General features: G+C 48.2%; 2 protein-coding genes across 2 annotated transcripts; both read right to left on the bottom strand.

Moving 5' to 3' along the window:
* Window positions 1-384: 384 nt before the first annotated feature.
* mob3a (MOB kinase activator 3A) lies at window positions 385-6,235 on the bottom strand. Its single transcript, XM_086161945.1, has 4 exons — window positions 6,025-6,235; window positions 3,826-4,369; window positions 2,225-2,427; window positions 385-833 (listed from the first exon to the last, which is right to left on the bottom strand). The coding sequence occupies exons 2-4, from the start codon at window positions 4,241-4,243 to the stop codon at window positions 804-806; spliced, it is 651 nt and encodes a 216-aa protein (XP_086018071.1). The 5' UTR covers window positions 4,244-4,369; window positions 6,025-6,235; the 3' UTR covers window positions 385-803.
* A 1,599-nt stretch (window positions 6,236-7,834) lies between these two features.
* On the bottom strand, window positions 7,835-18,127 carry zap70 (zeta chain of T cell receptor associated protein kinase 70). The gene is made up of 13 exons (XM_086161741.1): window positions 18,079-18,127; window positions 15,128-15,571; window positions 13,651-13,811; window positions 13,427-13,565; window positions 13,262-13,343; window positions 12,389-12,411; window positions 12,244-12,283; window positions 11,412-11,619; window positions 11,020-11,226; window positions 10,229-10,421; window positions 8,876-9,016; window positions 8,665-8,777; window positions 7,835-8,508 (listed from the first exon to the last, which is right to left on the bottom strand). Exons 2-13 carry the CDS (start codon window positions 15,530-15,532, stop codon window positions 8,391-8,393), a joined length of 1,830 nt encoding a protein of 609 aa, XP_086017867.1. The 5' UTR covers window positions 15,533-15,571; window positions 18,079-18,127; the 3' UTR covers window positions 7,835-8,390.
* Between the last annotated feature and the right edge of the window lie 1,185 nt (window positions 18,128-19,312).

The raw sequence follows: 19,312 nt of genomic DNA on the forward strand, positions 1-19,312 counted from the left end.
AGAGCGCGCCGCCAACGTGACGGGCTAGTTATCATGTGAGGACCGGGTCTCGTGTGACCTTCGGCCGTCGGAGGAATCGGGAACACGCACACACCTGCGGGTTTGACATCTGAGAACCTGCCGGATGGCTCGGGGCCCGAGGCGAACAAAAGCACTCGCACGGTTGGGTTCAAGAGGCCGGCAGGCCGGCGTTATATTCTTAGCTTATTTCCTCTCGTAAATATGGCGTCCACATTAGCGGAGAGGCATTGCTCTTACGCAACGAGTACGACTTCACATGGGAAACCGTGACACACAAATATTCAGAGATTTGAAAGCACGCAAAGAATCCAAACACGTGGACGGAAGTTCGATCGGCGTCGATGAAAACGGCGATTTGCAAGATACCAGAGTAGAGAACTTTAATGTTACAACACGATGATCTTATAGATGTACAGTAACGTGATGTGCTAATTATTTTTGGGATCATTTCATAAAGAGAGAGAAAAATACGAGCATGCTGGAATGATTCGAGACTCAAATAAAACAGAAAATAAAAAGCATCGGCAAAAAAAAAACATACACCTCATAATACTGTGTGCCACCGTTGGGTTCTTTCTTTCTCCAAAGGAACCAGACGCCCCACACCGCAAAGTTCTCGGTTAAAGCCTACAGTATGCAGCTACAATACATTACAGTACTTAAATATAAAAATAGACTCTTTTTTTGGAATTTATTTGTTCTTTAAGAGCTCTCCTGCAGTCTTCTCCTCGGACAGATGTGTTTGCGTGGCGTGTGCGTCCACTCGGGGTGACTGCGCTTCCTCAGTGGCACATCCGAGAGGTCATCTCTTTCTGCAGGGAACACCAACCACATGCACGCAGTTAGAGCGGCCAAGGCGGCGCCGGGTCCAGATGTCACGCCAACGTACGGACGCACAAACACGGCGGTTGAAATATGTAAGCTCGCTGACATATTAATACTGGGGGGCAAAAAAAAAAAAGCAACAGCTGTGTCTCTGTGGATTAGCCCCGAATCAAAGAGTCGATTAAACGCTTCAGCCACAACACATTACCGCCGGACAAATTAATGCCTCTGGAACACTGGGTGCATTAATTTAAAAAAAGAGAGAGAGGGATGAAAAACAACAAGTGAAAAAGGTCAAAACAGCTGTATTCTTATCTCTAATGAAACACAAAATTAGAATTACATAAGCGCTTGGTCACGCACATCTACTGCGGCGTGCTAGATGTGGAAAAACAGAACACCCTTTCTCACAAAAAGAGGAACTCGCATTCTTGAACTCTTAACACTTCACTTGGATCTTTGGGAAGCGAGAAACGACAGAGAAAAAACAAAAAAAGACGCCCTTGGAATTCTGAGAACGCTCGCGAATCTTCAAATAATTCGAGAGAATAATAGATTTAGCGAAGAGAACGGCTTGAAAAAGGCCAACGGTCAATATAAAGTGATGTCAAGTGCACATATGCACATATTTATAGTAGTCGTCCTGTCTGGTGGGACCACATTCTACTTTACAGTGTATTATCCTGGGCGTATGTGCGGTATAAAGCAACACTCCTGCCATCAAAGGAGTTTAACCTTCTCCAGGCAGATGTTGCAGATTTGCGACAGCCAAATATCAGATTTTTCCTGCAACTACAACTTAATTTGAGCCTGAGAGGGTGAAGCTATACATTCTTCTTCAGGATGACTCCGAGACGCATCATTGTATAGAGCGTCCGCGGTCTTTTCCACGGACGGTGCTTTGAAAACACATGGGGATCATCGTCCGGTGTAATCGAGCGCAGCTCAAACACAAGCCTCCTCGGGGTAATACGTGTCTTTCAGCGACAGACAACGGAAATGCACTAAGGTATTAATATTTTAATCTTGGTAAGCTGTGGATTCAGCGCAAGGCTGGCGTATCAGACTGCCGTAGTGTTTATGTAGACGTACGGTGTAAACCGGTCGCCATACATATCCATTTATTGACACGGTGAGCCTTCATCGCACGATATCTAGCCGATACAATTCAGATTATCGGAGCCAGGTCTGCTCATCTTTCCGTTTGACCGCATCCTTTGTATTTCTCACATAACCCAGACTTGTTTTGCCAAAGTCCGGACGGCTCGTAGCTCTACTTTGAGCGGCTGTTTTTCATAAACCGCTCGGCAAATGTGGGTTTTCGGCATCTTCACCAGGACTCCGAGCCGGTCTCTTTGGTTTTTTTTTTTTAACTCACCAGCGGCTCCAGCTCTTTGTGATCTGTGAGGTTGAACTCGGTGACGAAGTAATAGAAATGCTTGTAGCAGGTGTTGACGTGAGCCTCGGCTCCCATCTGGCTCACGCGGTCAAAGTGGTGGATGTAGACGTGGACAAACACCCGGAACAGACGAGACAAAATCTTCTTAGCCACCTGCATGAAGGTCTTAGGGAAGGGAGTACCTTCAAGTCAGACAGATGGAGACACAACACACCAGTCAATCCTTGATGACCTTTAGCTCCCGGGAAAAACAGATTAACCAATGATTTCTGAATAATTTCAAATACTGAGCCCTTGTTTATGAAATACCCTTCATTTTCTCCCCCGAGTGTTTTGGGGTTTTCCGTCTGCTGCTGGTGCCCCGGGTCCAGCCCCCGGGTCCGGCCCCCGGGTCCAGCCCCCGGGTCGGGTCAAAGCGGGGCTCATGAGTGGACGTGGAACCGACAGCACGGACCTCCGAGCGAGATCCTTGAACATGTCGCCTTTCTTTGACTAAATCGGCGATATCTTGGCCGCTCTGGTCCACGGAGCCCCAGTTTTACACATTCTTGTTTCGCTGTACATTGTGTGTCCCGCTTAGGAACCCTCGCTCGGCTCTTGCTGCGGTGAGTCAGATGATGCGCCTCAGCAGAGCACGCCGGCTAAGGAACTGACAATAACACAAAATCAACAATGTCGCGGCGGCCGAGAATAAACCGATCGTCGGGGAAACGGCAATGTAATAATTCGAGCCTTGGTAAGAGAATATTTTTATTGAATAATAACTGGTCCCCTGCACTGACAGGTCCTCGCTTCGACGACCCGTCTCTGTATCCCTGTATCTGCCTGCAACGCCCGGAATACAATCATAGGACTCGTCCACTGCATCAACACAGGATTTTCCACTAATGCACGGATAACGCTAAAACAAAGTGATAGCGCATTAACATACACCGTATGTGCGTTACATCACGGGATGTATAACCTCTGAACAGGAACGGTTTGAAACGTCACGAAACACTCGAGGCTCTCTGAAACACACGCTCGTCGCGACGTCGACGACGGAATCCTCCGACGGAATCCTCCGACGGCATCAGCGGAGAAGGAAACCGTCGGTCGTGATACGTTCCTCTGCAATGTCCCTGCAGGAGAACCTGATCTCACCCTGGAGTATCAATACACACTTGTACTTTATGCTTAAGCTTTAATCCACTCACACCCCTTTGGTTTTCCTCAATGGTCATACGGTATCAAAATGGCTGCCTCCAGGCAGCGGGTTTCCCCCGAGCCGCATTCATCTGTTCCACGCCGTGCCCTTGAAATGACGAACACAATGAATACCGTCATCCTTTCACTTGAGCGAGCCTCCTCTAAACCGAACGTAGGACGCCTTCCGATGGGACGAGAACTTACGAAAAAGGTGGAGGATTGCGTGCCTGTCGGTAGAGGACAGGAACAGTACTCTGTCTGTTTTGAAACGGATTTCAACACGTCACTGCGGTGAAGTGGCAAGAGGTGTCGGTGACCTAAGTTCAAGGAGAGTTCGAGGAAGCGCGACGGCAGCCTGAACGAACGTTTCTCCGAAGCCCGTCTCGACTTACCGACGTTAGTGGGGAAGATGTTCTCGTTGTTGATTTGTACCTCTATCCAGTCCATGAGCAGGCTCATGTATTTGGGTGCCGACAGGGCAGTGGGCCTCTTGTACTTGTGCTCGTCCTGCCAGCGGTACTCATACTTGGGCCCGCCGGACATCACGGGGCAGGTCTGATCCGTGCAGGAGTCACTGATGGTGCCGTAGATGAGGTTGATGCGGTTGAAGAAGTCGACGACGTGGACGGCCACCCAGTCGTTCAGGTCCTCTCCGTGAGGCAGCTGCACGGCCTGCTTCAGGTCCAGCCCCGCGTTCAAGGACGCCTGGGCCTTCTTGTGCAGCTCGAAGCGCTGCGTCCCGGGCTCAAACTTGCGCTTAGGCCGGAATGTCCTGTCTTTGTTGAAGACTTGTTTCAGGGCCAACGACATGGTCGCACGCGCTGGGGGACTTGCTCGGGTGCGACTGGTGAATTATTACTGTTAAAATGGAAGCCGGCAAAAGCTCGAGTATACAGAGCCGTGCAGATGGTCTTGTGGTTTGTATTTCTACTCAGTCTGCAGGGGGAGAGAGGAAACGGGGAAGGTTTGGTTAATAGATGCACATTGCAGAGTCTCACTTCTTTGAGCAGATGTAACAAGTTATGGCTGCCACTTCAAATATTTTCAATACTTCTTTATTAGTCGGTTATACATTTGAAAAAGATCCACGACAATTTCAAGCTCACTAACCTCAAATCGATTTGGCGATTTAATAGCTACGACTGTAATAGCAACTACCGGTTAAAGACAACAAACAATGACCATCGAATTAAAACCTAAATATGCCAAGATAAATGTCATTTGTAATGTATTTAAACCTTGCCACATGGGACTTTTGTAACCAAAATTATAAAATATTGTACATATATATAATATATAATATTTTATCATTTTAATTTTATATATATATATATATAAATTCTCTGATCCCACGCTTGTTACCTACACTGCCAGTTTTAGGAGAGGATTTGAGGTTAACAGCAACTCAGCTACTTGCTAATTTCATTTCCTATAAATATTGAGGCATAAACTTGAATTCAACATGGAATGCCATTTATCGCTCATCTCTAAAACAAGAAGGCTCTTCTACTAGCTGACCAACACCACTGATTATCTGTTTGCGGTGTCGATTTCAATTCATGACTTATCTGTGCCTCTTTGAAAATAAAAAATGCTTCCAAGTTCAGTTTCTTACTTAAGTACGGAATTTTAAATTTAAAAAAGCTAGGGAGATAAAATGATGAGGGTTTTTTTTCAGGGTCCCTGTTCTTTAATCTCAAATTGCATATATTTCTTTTAAGTTCCCAAAGGAAAATAAAACAAAAGCAAAGCAAAGAAATGCCCCGAGCAACATGGCATACATCGATTTTCCCGATCAATTCCTCAACGTTCCAGCTTGGTGACAAGCCGCCAAGCTTATTAGCCCCGATCGATCGGTGTTGTCATGGAAATTACATGAACATAAATATCATCTCCGTGTTTTGGATTTGTTTTCGCATGAGTTTTTCATCTTTTATGCAGGATGGGTTCTTCGGCTCAGGCCTCGGGACCCTGCGGACGCTGTCGACCAGACGGTGATGCCAAGACCACGTTAAATTGGAGCAGAAACATTGCGAGCTGTAGAATCTTGCACTGGCCTGCCGGGGTCACATGCCAAATAAGGGCATGACCGGAAGTCCACCTGAGCGCAGGTGGGACGCCGACGAGACTTGGTAATCTCGCGATACAAACGAGCCGTTTCCTATTTAAAGCTCGAATTCCGCCATCGGACTGGAAGAATCCGCGCAATGGCAGGAAAAAAAAACACAGATTAAACGTGACCGTAGAGAGAACAACTCCGCCGTGTGACGATAAAAGTGTTAGCTTAAGGCCAAAGAGAAAGTATCGCCCGCTTTGAGACGCGAAATCGGGGCGTTTTGCACATATTTGTCGAGATGAAAGCTGGAGATTAAACAGCGGGGCACATGACCGCCGTACCAAGTTTATGTGACGCCCGGGAACGACCGACTCCGGCGGACTTGTTGCTCTGAAAACACCGCCAAAATCGGGGGGAAAAAGACGAAACGTACCCCGTTGACAGGCTGTTATTTTTCCCGATATCGTAAAACACGTTCGACCAAAAGCAGCTGTGTTTCGAAAAAAGGTGACGAAATCGAGTTTCGCGAACTTACTTGTTCCGCCTTCCTGTTCCGCTACTTTCCTCGATATTTGTCGAAAACGACAGCGAATAATCACAGGCGTGATGTCGGCAACACGCAAAGACTAATCGACGAATACACGGCTCGATTCATGTTGTAAATTTACAGTTAATTCGACACCCATGTCACTTTAATACAGAAACTATAGTCTGACTCCTCCCTACCAAAACCAAGAGCGCGCCGACGTCAGGTCACTCTCAGCTACGCGGATCACTTCCGGTCAGTATTTTCAAAATAAAAGCACGACAACTTCCGCCCAGAGAACTCGATTTATTGCAATCATTTGTATCACTCAACTTCACGTTGTCATCAAATCCACATGTTTGTAACATTTCAGTTCAATCCGAACTATTCCTTTTAGAAGTCCTCGATTTTTCAGACTTTTTAATTCCCAGCCGAAGGGAATATTCAAATCTTTGTACTTTTTAAGACCTTAAAACACTTTATAGCCTTAACTTTGACACTTTATATTTTATTTGTATTTCTTATTCTCCCTCCTTCCTACTATTATCTATTATTTTTATGTTTTACTTGAAACTCCGGCACAACAATTTTGCTTTGGGATAAATAAAATTGTTCTTATTCTTATTTTTATCTGACACTGGGAATGCAGTTTAAAAAGTTTATTGCTGGTGTTTTACGTAAATAAGAAGCTACACATCCACACATAAATAGGGAAAAGAATTGGATAGATCTGCACGAGACTGATAAATTCCAATTCAATTTCTACATCGACATATATATATATATATATGTGCTAAAGGATTTGTATTTATGCATTTGCATTAGACTGATGAATTATGATTAAATTCTATTGATTCTATTAATTCAAAAGCAGAAAATGCCTGGACATTACAGGCCGACACAGCTGCCGCATTAAAATGACTTTTCCTCACGCGGGCATCAGTGTCGGTCAACGCTGATGATTCTACGTCACACATTAAGCAGGATCCTATATTCGGATGAGTCGAAATGTTATTTGCTTCTGAATGTATTTTTCACGGTCTGATCGTCTTCAATAGCTCACAGTGTTTCTCTGTCTAGCCAGTCCAACCCATGAAATGACATATGATTGGTTTCTTTCTATATGTATCATTTACAAGTGAATTCTTTCAGCGGTCGTCCCATAGCTTCACATCGCGGTTGAGGGAAGAAAAAAAGCAACGTCTAGACTCCAGGATTGGGTCAAACTAGGGACGCCGCTGCTTTCACTACGGGCTCTTATTTTGAAAATGTGTGCAGCCTCTCTTCTGGCTTTCAGAGTCCTTCTGAAACTCTGAAGGGTTTTCCTGGGACTAACCCCATTCACTCTATTAAACAATGCTGTTTAATTACTTAGTTATTCAACATCGGAGGCACACAATCCAAGCTTTGTAACGTATTAAGCTATCGCATGTGAAAAGCAAAACCAACCGAAAAGCAGAACGACGACAGAGATAACAATAGCTACGATAAAAATCAACGGATGCATGTCTAGCGGCGAGGCTGCGTCCAAAAATTGCCTTGAGATTCTTTATATCCTCCAACTCAATGTCACAAATGTTACGTCACTGCAAGTTTTTGTGCCGCTAACACTATTTGGCACATCTTTGACCCTGACCGTTGGAGAAATGTCAACAATCCCTCTGAGTTGAAAAACGAGCAAAATAAAATCATTGAAATTGTTGCAAAGACCTTAAACCATCTGCAAGAAATAACTAAAGATCTTGTTAGTCCGCCTTGATTTTTCTCCCGGCCCGCACATGATTTGGGAGCTCGTGTCGTCAAATGTAATCCTTAAAGGCTTTTCTACTTTAGGGTATTGTGACATTTTCCCAATGTGCCTCATTAGTGAAGCGATGACCCGTTGACAGATCATTTGAACGGCTACAGGATTATATATTTTTTCTTTTTGTGCCTTTATTTCAGCACAAATCTCACATGGTACTCAAACCTGGACACGTTTTGTTTTTGTTTTTATTTATCAAATAAAAAAACAATCTCCTCCAGCCCCTCACACACCATTTTCCGAATGAAGTGCCGCTGCCGGAGCAGGACTTTAAGCTCATAGAGTGATGGAAAAATTCTATATCGGTAACAAACACGCGATAGCATGATGTAAAGAAAGTAGTTTGATCGTCAGAGTAAAGGTGCTGACGCGAAAGCGTCGTCCAAACATATCTGGATCGGCATGGCGGACATGGACGTTTCTCCTTTGAATTTGTCCAGCGCTGTGTTGGCCCTGCAGCCGAGGGTGGTCAGTGAGCGCCGCTCATAAAAAGCTCTTTGTTTTGGTTGTTTAATGACCGGTTGAATGGATACTTTGTGCAGCCACGGGACAGAATGTGCCTTGTTTCTGTCTACTTGATAGGCTCGGCAGCAGCCGCGTCTCCCTCGGGCTCGGCCTTGTTCGATAGCAAGTAATGGTAAGATCTCATGGACTCCTCAACCTTCTTGAAGTCAGGACGGTCCTCATGCCTGGCGAGCCACAAGAGGGAAGTGTGCAAAACACAGTGGTGAGCGCTGAGAGTCCAAGCATAGGAAAGGCATTGTTGTGCCGCCTTCATCTGACAGAAATGGAAAAGACAAACAGACGCAGACGTGATACCCGAGCACAACGACTCCGTTTCTTACTTGAAGGTCCAGCATTGGAGCATCAGCTGGTACATCCGTTCCGGACACGCTGCCGGACGTTCCAATCGGTTGCCTTCTTTAAGGAAGGGCATGACCTCCGGGCCTTTCATTTTCTGGACACGGTTGGGACAAATACAGATTTCGGGTTCAAAACGATCTCCTTTAAGTTTCTTTCATCCGCTTGCGGAGCGGTGCGTCGGCTCATTCCTACCCTGTACGGTTTCCCGCCGTAGGAAAAAGCCTCCCACATGGTGATGCCAAAACTCCAGACGTCGCTTTTGCTGGAGAATTTGCGGTAGTTCATACACTCGGGTGCGTACCACTTCAGTGGCCATTTACCTGCAGTGCGAGCCTGTTCAACAGAAAACACAACCATAGCAAGCAGCACATTAACCATCTAACCTTCTCAAACTAACTAATGTGACACCTTTGCTGGTCATTTCTTCCGCCAGCTACACTTCAGGCGTCCTGTCGCTCCAACCATCTTTCCGTTTCATCCGCCATCATGGAGGATCGACCACATCACCAGATGAGACAGGATTACATCTTAAAAATGGACACTGCCCGTTTTTCTCTAAAGATTTATCCATATTTTTGAAGTGTGCCTCCATGATGAGCGTCCAGATAGCTTTTTGGCCGCAGCCTATCGCAGCCGTCACAGGGTGAGGTCAGGCGAGGTTCGCCGCGGAGCCTTTTGGCCTCTCATTTACTAGTCTGGGCATTTTAAGACACGGGTGTCAAACTCATTTCCTCCGAGGGCCACGGCAGCATCACGGTCGCCCTCAAAGGGCCACGTGGAACGGGGACACAATGGAACCGAACGTCAAATAAATGTAACCACTCCTTCATGCTAAATAACTCATTCGAATCCAAAATGTCACCTATGCCCTCCATCTTTCTTGAAACCGCCTTCCATCTGCATCAACTTTTCTCTTCCTGGACATTTAGGGATCATTTGTGTTTCTCAATTCCAGTGATGTGGACACGCTGCGATCTAATGGCGGGTCACGTGATCGGCGGGAATTGTGGGAAATGTAGTTATTACATTTACTATTATTTATTACATTTACAATTATTTTTTATTTTTATGCTTTACTTGAAACTCTGGCGCAACGATTTCCTTCGGGATAAATAAAGTTGTTCTTATTCTTAATGGTCAATGCGTGCGTTTGACTTATTTATTTGAAGACAATCAGACCGTCTAAGAGGTTCTCTCGGGCCGCAGTAAATAAGGCGTGGGGCCACGTTCGGCCCGCGGGGCTCGAGTTTGACCCGGTGTCTTCGGTTCCTCAGTGAATATCCTGCCTGTCTTTGGACTCGGGGACCGCCGGAGGAACCCCACGGAGGGGCCACACCGATCGGCTTCCTGTGGGAATCCAACCAGGGACCTTCTTGCTGTGAGCGCTCCACCAGCGCGCCGCCCCGCAGATTATTTACTAATTGCACAAAGTAGGTAATACCTTGGGATATGACATTGCTCGGAGATTAGGATTTCCAGGTAATCTTTTAAGCCATAATATCTGTGTTTATAGATCAAACTTGTTCCCCGGTGTGTGAGTGGTACCTTGTAGTAGCTGTCATCTGCTCCCAGAGCCTTGGAGAGTCCAAAGTCACTGATTTTGGCGTACTGTTTGTTCACCAGCAGGACATTGCGAGCAGCCAAGTCTCTGTGTACAAAGTTTTTCTCCTCCAGATACTTCATTCCCATCGACACCTGGTGCATCAAGTTGACGATGATCTCCACCGTTATGGATTCCCTGAGGGCACAGCGAGAACGGTCACGGCCACGAGCTGATCAGCCCTTTCTCCCTCTCACCGAAAGGATTTGTGTTCCGTCAGATTAAGAAATGTCAGTGTATTGATCGCATCCAAGTAAAACTAGCACCGTGGGAATTATCAGCTTTTCAATATTGGAGTGTTATAAACATTATTTATTTGACGATGATCATCACCAAAGCGCCGGCGATCAATTATATGCAGAAGGAACGGCAGAGACGCCGGTCCGCTCATTGCATCGACCGAGCGGCGCCTCAACATGCTTTCGGAGGCTGTTAGAGCGGGAGGGGCTTTCAAAGCTAATTTCTCTAATTTCGTGTTCTAAAACATCAATTCTACCTCTACAAATGGGCAAGTGAGCGTCAGCCTGCACCAACCCTATCTCTCCTTGTCTTTCTCATTGTCAAATATCAAAAAAATTGGATTTTGATTCCGGAATCCGCCTGCAAAAAAGCGGTCGCTTTCCGGCTGTCGTGACGACAACGTCTGGTGATCCTTCAGAAAACCATCTCCGCTCATTCGTTCTGACCCTCATCCAAACTTTCAGCCTTCTCTCTTTGAGCTTTCTCCATCACGCACTTATTAGTGACGAGGAACTTGTTGAGCGGCCCGGCAGCGGCCATCTCCATCACCAGCATCAGGCTCTCTGCGTTGCACAGGCCCAGCATGCGAACGATGAAGGGGTTATTCAGCTGGTACATGATCTCCGCCTCCCTCATCATCTCCTCCTTCACCATCGTCATGTCGTCGTTCTTCAGCACCTTGATAGCCACGTCTTTCTGGCCCCTGGCGGAGGGTAAACACAAGGAGTGCAATCAGCGTCGCCCGTTTCGCAGAAATGTTTGGCGACGGAGAAACATGGGGAAGTCCTCCACGCGTCCGGCACGAACGGAGGTTAAATCTAGGGGACGATCGACTTTGCCGAAACTCCGCCTTCGGTGTGTTTCCTTGTCTGGAAATCAATCTCTCACTTGTCGGTCAGCAGGACTCCCTTCTTGACGCAGCCGAAGTTCCCCGAGCCGAGCTCCACCTCGTCGATCATCAGCCGGTCCCTCTCGATGTTGAACCTCCTCACTTCGTTGGGGTCGTGATAGAGGCTGAAGTCCTCGAAGTCCATCGGCAGGCGATGGTGGTCCACGGGCTGCTGGGCCTTTTGGGCGGCGGCGGCGGCGGGCGCAGCTGCACGCCGCCGGAGGGGAGAGAGACTCTTTAAACGCCCTTCGTTCTGATCATCATCGCGCAAGTGATATTTTCGCCCGCTTCAAATCACAACTCAAAACACGTCCTTCTAAAGTGGCCAAGTTCATCTGATGCCAACGGCTCTGTCCATTTTATTTTTCATTTGCTCGCCACCCAGTCACTTTTATTGTTCTTATTTTTATTGTTTCTTTCGAACCTGTATTCTGTGTATGCGTACATGTCTATATGGTGTCCTCGATTGTCGCGTAAGGCATCTTAAATAAAATGTATTATTATTATTACTAAATGTCTGATACCGACTGTAAAAAAAATCTATAATATTGTCAATGAATCATTTTTTCATGTCATTTACTTTTTACATTTTTTAAATATAATCGCACTTTTTTAATCCCTTGCGGGAAACGTTTTCTCTGCATTTAAGCCATCATGGATGAGCCGTGAGCAGTGGACAGACACTAAGCTGACACTGTTTCTAAAAATTGCAGGAAAAGTTGCTTTTCACACAACCAAAAAGGTATTTTTGTTCCTAAAAATTTTAAATGGTTTGATACTCAGGCGTGTCCAAGCACATTCATTCTCCAAAGTGCACTGTGGCAAACTGACCTTCAGGTGGCGGCGTGTAGCTGTTTCTCCTGATCCGCCTCTGGAATGGCAACAAATCACAGAGCGAATCACTGAGTGAATGCAAAAAACCCCCAAAACAACAAATGGAAAACAATGAAATGCCCGGGATGTAATTAACACTCACAGTGGTCGGGAGGCTGGGTGTCTCTGAAAGAGATAACACATTTCCTGGGTCAGTATCAACAACCAGAATCAGAAAAAACTTAATGTGTCCCCGAGCGGAGCGGCATCAATCGTCAACATCAAAGAATAAAATGAAAAAAATGATAAGAATTATATATATATGTATAAATGAATTAAACAAATTGTAAGTAAGCTCTCTCTGCATTTCTATAATAAATATATCATGAGCGGCGGTGCACTCGGTAAGGCGCCGAAGGGTTTGCAGGGTGTGAGATGTGGGATGGATCTGAGAGGATCTTTTTGGCTGTTTTAAATATTGAGAGATCCGAGATGTCGGCCAGTTACTTCGGCCAGACGGAGGCGCCGCGATCCGACCCTGTGGGGCGGTGGAACGGATGGAAGGTCATTACGTTCTCAGATCCTGAATGTTTCTATCTAAGTTTTCCTCGGTAAAATGTTCACAGCGCTTTAGGCTGGATAGCATTCATCCATTCACACACACGCCGATGGTGGCGGCGCGAGGCGCTAACCACGCCGTCTGGAGCCACCAAGGGTTCGACGTCTTGTTCGGCGTGAGCACAGGAGGAGTCGGGAATCGGACCGACAAACCTCTGAATCGGACGGACGCTCTACCGAGAGTTCATCTTCATATTAGCCCGACCCGGGTGCAAAGTCTGGTCCTCTCTTCGCGCAGATTCACACTTCAAGTCCACGTACCGACCCAAAATCTGGGCTTCGATTTCCCCCGGGGGATAATGAAGTACCGAAACCAGCAAGGAGTAGGTGCATCTGGCCAGCTCTCGTTATGTCAAAGGGCAACAATACTTCTCCAACTCTCTGAAAAGCTGAGGGATCTGCAAAGACTGTTCAGTACCTGCGGGGACTCTGGTGTTGGCGCAGGCCTCCCTGAGGAGAGTCACCAGGCCGTCAGGCGTCAGTTTGAGGTACTCCACCAGCTGGGGACACGGAGATGCTTCTTTTCATTTCAAACCCCAAACAAGTCTTGGCTCCGTCCGAAACCAACGCGCCGGATCATCACCTGCCAGATGGTGTCGAACTTCTTCCCTTCGGGCATGGAGTACTTCCCCGACTTGTCGTGGAGGATCTGGTAGTGGTAAACGGTTTTCCCGTACATCACCGAGAGAGCGAAGGTCTCGGGCTGCTCTCGGTCCCGAACCCTGCCGCCCGAGCAAAGAGCTTTTTCAGCGGGTGTCGAAAACGTGTTCGGGAGGACGTCGACGCCGATCTCGTCGAGCTACTCACAGAAACTTTCCGTCCGGCTGCGACCCGCAGTAGAGGAGCCTCTCGCCCTCCTGCCGGGGGATTTTGCCGTGATACCAAGGCATCTTCTCGTGGGCCGTCGTGGCGATCAGCTTCTCCAGCTGGGGAGCTTGACTGATGATGGCCTGCTCCATGGCTTCTCCCTGGGAAGATCACACCACGCATGAAAATGCAGAGGGCGCGACGGTCGGCGCCTCGCGGCCGAGAGGTTGCCGCTTCCCTCGTGTCCGCAAGGGCTTCCTCCCACGGCCCGGAGACACGCGGGAGCTTCCATGGAGGATCTAAATGCCCGGAGGTGTGAATGAGAGGCTGAGCGCTCATGTGTCTCCGTATGATGCCTGCACAGCATAGAATAGGGCCTTCCTTCGTCGCCCCAGTGTGCCAACAGAGTGGACAGTGCAGTAAAAGGGAGTTAATAATGCACAGGCGACAGGCTGTATGAATGTCAGAGAAAAATAGAAAATGAAACAAAAAATAAACGAGAGATAAAAGATTATAAACAGCATAAACGTGTGCGAAGGTGGCAGCTGGCAGCGTCCAGCCACGTTCACGGCAGCAGCACCCGAGGAGGTGCGGTGTGAATGGATGTACAGGCGAGTGCACGGATGAATGAAAGAGTGAATAACGGGGGAGGGTGAACGGCTGTGCGTCAACATGTGGGCTCGCCATCCGGCCGGGAGGAACCGCCTCTCGCCCCAAAAGAACCAACGGATGTCCCTCGCGCTTTCGTCGGCACAGCCATCGGTCCAGGCCATGTTCATCTCCCGCCTGGACTGCTGCGACTCCCTCCTCGCTGGACGACCTGCTCGTGCAATAAAACCGCTGCAGATGGTACAGAATGCTGCTGCACAGTTGGTATTCACTCAACCCAAAAGGGCTCATGTTACACCTCTGCTCGTCCAGTAGCTGCCAGGATCAAGCACAAGGTCCTGACCCTGGCCTTCAAAACCACCTCAGGAACAGGTCCAGCATATCTGAACCAAATGATAAGACCTTATGTTCCTCTAATACAAACCTACTAGCAGTACCTTCTGCTCGCTCGAAGCGATCTCAGGCAAAACTGTTCTCAGTTCTACTGCCTCGGTGGTGGAACAAACTTCCGGAAGCAACAAGACGAGCATCATCTCTCTCAACCTTCAAGAAACAGGTAAAAACTTTTCTCTTTCAGGACTTTTTACTGCGCTGATGCCCCAGATCAGGTTAGGCAGCAAGTTAGGCTATGCAGTGTGTGTGTGTGTGTGTGCGTTTGTGTATGTCTTTGTCAAAAAAAAACAAAACAAACTCACTAACCCCAGCTTACTGTTCTGTATATTTCCTGTGCATCTTGTATTTACAAGTATTATTTGCAGTCCTTATGTCCTCTATTGTAAGTCACTTTGGATAAAAGCGTCTGCCAAATGCAATGTAATGTAACGTAATGTAGCCGTTAGCGTGAGTGTGGACGAGGGCGTGGACTCACCTCCAGGTTCCAGGTCTGCCTCACGTACTCCTTCACCATGCTTTCCTTCAGGCTGTCGAAGACGCCCACTTTTATCTTGGTGTCCGGCGAGCGCAGGCAGGGCTTCTTCAGCGTGCACACCAGTCCGTCCGGGTCTTTGCTGTAGAACTCGCAGAGCTCCGCCGGCCCGCAGTGGTTCTTCCCCCCCGCGATGCAGTAAGTCCCGTTGAGCTGCTTCTCCACGGTGTAATGGTGGAAGTCCAGGTTCCACACCAGCGACAGGACGTAGCCGCCCAGGCTGCGCAGACACTGGCGCAGCAGGAACAGGCCGTCCGCCATCCCGGCCAGCTTCAGGTGCTGCTCGGCTTCCGATCGACTGATGCTGCCGTAGAAGAAAGGCAGCTCGGCCGCCGGGTCGGTGGACATGGCGGCGCCTCGGAGAGCGGCGGCTCGGGAGGCCGAAGCCTGGAGGACGGAGACGATCGCGTTTAAACATGAGAAAAAGCTTTTATTAGATCGTGCCGGACCTGGAAGGCGGTAGACCGGGAGTCTCGCTCATGTCGGTGCGTCTGGGCCGGGCCGGCGAGATCAGAGCGTAATTACTGGAAGGAAAACGAAGTCCAAATGTTTCCTGCGTTTCAGTGTAAAGGAGAACACGTCAACCATACTCGTCTTTCTATGTGATCGACTGTTCCTTTAACAATACATGATCAACAACCTGAGGCTCATAAAGAAAAGTAACACCGTGTTTCTTTCTTCTCAGCTCTCTGTGAAACTTGCTGCATCCACACGAGCGTACGGGTTTCTTATTAACCTCAACCAACAAATAAGAAGTGTGAAACCCTCCACGCCATCTCCCCTTTTCCAACACCGAGACAAAATGCTATTTACAGACCCGGAAGCTGCGTTACCGCTGTGAGTTGTGAGTCACATTGTGTTGTGACGTGTCGCTAACGCCGATTAAAACAGTGCATCGCCGGCAGACAATAAAAGAACTGCATTTCTATTTTAAAAAAGTAGTTCATGATTATGTGTTTTTTCAAATTGTAGATTGATTCCACGAGCCGGACTGGACCCCCTGGCGGGCCGGTACCAGCCCGCGGGCCGAACCTTTGACTCCCCTGCGGTGGACCTTCAACTTCTGGGGAAGTCCTGAGTCACGGGTGTTTACAAGTCTTGAAAACTTGTGTTGCGTGAAATGTGCAGTCATCAGGTTTGCCCTGTTTATTCAAACAAATATCTAAAAGTGCCTTTTGTGCTCGCTACAAGGATTGGGAACTGAAGAAATACAACAGATTAAGAGTTGGAGTAGACCAGGGTGGAATAATAGGATACTCAGAAACAGAAATCAGGGTTATTGTTACAACATTACAGCTAAAAACAAGTGAAATGACAGTGAGGCACAAACAGACTTTGCAATGAAGTGAAGCCGTCAGCTGCCCTGCTCTTTGCACACGCCGTACATCTATTATTTCCCCTTTTTAGATCAAACGTCATTGCGGCAGCCTCGGGCACCGGGGAAAGGAAAACAACCGAAAAACTTTCTCTCCACGGAGACGAGACGTGGGCGAGGACGTTTGGATATCGAACGCCGAGCGCCCACACTCTCTGACTGCGCCAGTTAACTGAACGGTGACAGAAGCCACAACAGGAAGTTGCGTGCCGCCTTCACAGCTTCCATTCTCCAATGTCTCATTCTTCCGTTGAGCAGGTGCCGGCTGCTTCTAGAAGATTCTTTCTCATGAGCAATAGTGTTCGGCGTGAGAGGCGAGCCGCTAGGTTAGCATAGCGGGAGGTCCTGAAAAAGGCCGAACCCGACAAAGAGAGTGCAGAACAGCGTTCCGAGCCTCGGCGGCTGTTGAGGTCACATTATTAGACACCCTAAAATAAGCGAAATTGGAATTTCACCGGGTGGTGCGGCGGTGCAGCGGTTGGCATTTCCAGCTCGCACCCAGAGGGTTGGATTCCTTTCTGGGTGGACTGTCCATGTTGAGCCCCGCCTTTTCGCCCGACCGGCTCCGTCCGCAGCTCGAGACGTTCAGATTGTTAATGAACGATCGCGGAGGGTCTTATCGTTTCCCTCCGTCTCCCTCTTCCGCCCACGGCGGTTTCCATCCTGCGCGAATGACGACAACGACAAACCTCTTCGAAGCAAAGGAAAGAAAAGGAACACCTGCGTCTTTGCTCCCCCCGCCTGCGTTCACAGGTCACGGCGGCATGAGTGGAAACCTCAGCTTCCTGCGGAAGCGCGGCCGCCTCCCGCATCCACCTCGGACAAACACAGCGTAAAAACGCCGCGGCCGCAAGCCGGCAGGCGGCCGTGGCCCTCGGAGCGCCTCCCGCCACAACAAAGGTGGCGGCGCTCACGTTACCCGCACAGAAAAAGCCCTGAGCCGCCTTGCAAAATGCAGATCGTGGTCAAAACGCGCCAAACACGAGTCGTGTTCTTTCCGGTAAAATGATCTCAGCTGAGAAGGCTGAAGCCTCGACCCGCGAGACAAGACCCGAGTGTCTGCAGAGACGCTGAGACCAAATATTACAAGAGGGATTTAGACCAGCGGCGGCAGGGACACGTTTTATGCATGAAAATGCTTGATGATAAAAACTTTTGTCAATTCACAGTATTTAATCTTCAGACAACCATTACACCATATTGGCCGATTACAGTCATTTTGCACTATAATATCAATTCACCGTTCATCGCTTCCACGCCACGAGAATCAGAATCACAATCGCTTTAATCGGAAGGTCATTTTAGAACTACAAGGCATTTGCTTTCCGGTGCTAAACTGACAGCATCTAACAGGCGTGAAATAAAGTGAAACGTAACGTGAAATCAGGCGATTGCGGTTGGTTGTGCAAAGCAGCCGGTAGAGTGTGGATGGAAATGGACGGTGTGGACGGTTTGGACGTTGGACACATTACTGATGGGAGACGGTGCTGCTCAGAAAGTGATGCGTATCTCCCGTCACCTTGCTTTTTTCCGGGTGCCGGCGACGCTTCTGCGGTCTCGTCGTTCGCTCGTTTCCTCCCGAAAAAGCTCTCCTTTTGTTTCGGGCTGTTTCTTTTCAAGAGCTGGCTTGTGGCAGCTGATGTGTGAAATGGCGTGACAGAGTTTACTGCGGCGGTGAGGCGAAGGCGGAGACGCTCAAAAATAAGTCTAATAAAAAACTATCATTCGTACCCAGAAAGATTTTGTTTGCGTCCCGGGGATTTTTCGCGGATGCTGAAACGCAGCTGATCTACCTGGACGCGGAGCGAGCGGGTGTCACCCACGGTGTCAGGGAGATCCGTGAAACCGTGGCAACGCCGCCTCGGAGTGTGACGGCCGGCGGTGATTTCCACACCATCTTTGTTTTCTCGTCGCCTCTTCGTCGAATCGTTCACCGCTTTGGTGACATTTTCAACGCGTGTGGGCCGGAGCCCATTGAGGCGAGAACAGGAATTCTCCCCGCAGAAGATCAACTATTCATTGGCAAAATAATCAAATCGGCAAAGAAGATTTTCCCCTCACATGGATCACTCTTTGTGCAAACAGCAAAAGGCAGAATGAATATCCAAACCCATGCACGGCCGCCGCGCCCGCCGGCGACGCAACCGAACATTAAGCTCAGAAAAATGGCGCCTCACTTTAAATATCCCGTCATTTTGGAAGCAACTCAATGTTTAAACTGAATCGAATACGTGAAGCGTCGAATTCACTGAACCTGTGCTCTGTAGACACACACACACACACACACACACACACACACACACACACTCTCTATCGACCTGCACTACACACACTTTTAACCAATCGAGGAGCAATATTTCGTTATCATAGGTGCAATAATAATATAGAAGTTCCTCGTTTCTTCACAGGTAGACTTCGTGCTAACAGGCTAACTTCAGTCTGACTAATAGTCGCTCTTACTTGTTGCTCCGTTTTTTTTTTCTTTGCTCTTCTGTGTATTATTTCATGGCTTGAACCAGACCGGGGTACAAACTTCACGGCATATGGCGTAAGGCGCGCCGGCTCGGGCTTTTCCGAATCGCCCTCGGCGCATCTTTCAGTTGGAACCACAAAAATTGACCGACGAGATCGGACAAACGGTAACTCTAACGGTAACCCCTGGGTGTAATTCTATGATTCTATGACTGTCGGAGTCCACGAGGAAGAGCGTCTTGAATCAGAACGGGGCCTCCAGGGCCGCCGGAAGGCTGACA

Source organism: Fistularia commersonii, chromosome 16 (assembly GCF_037954325.1).
Source record: "Fistularia commersonii isolate RoL2024-O1a breed Wild chromosome 16, RoL_Fcom_v1.0, whole genome shotgun sequence".
NCBI lineage: Eukaryota > Metazoa > Chordata > Actinopteri > Syngnathiformes > Fistulariidae > Fistularia > Fistularia commersonii.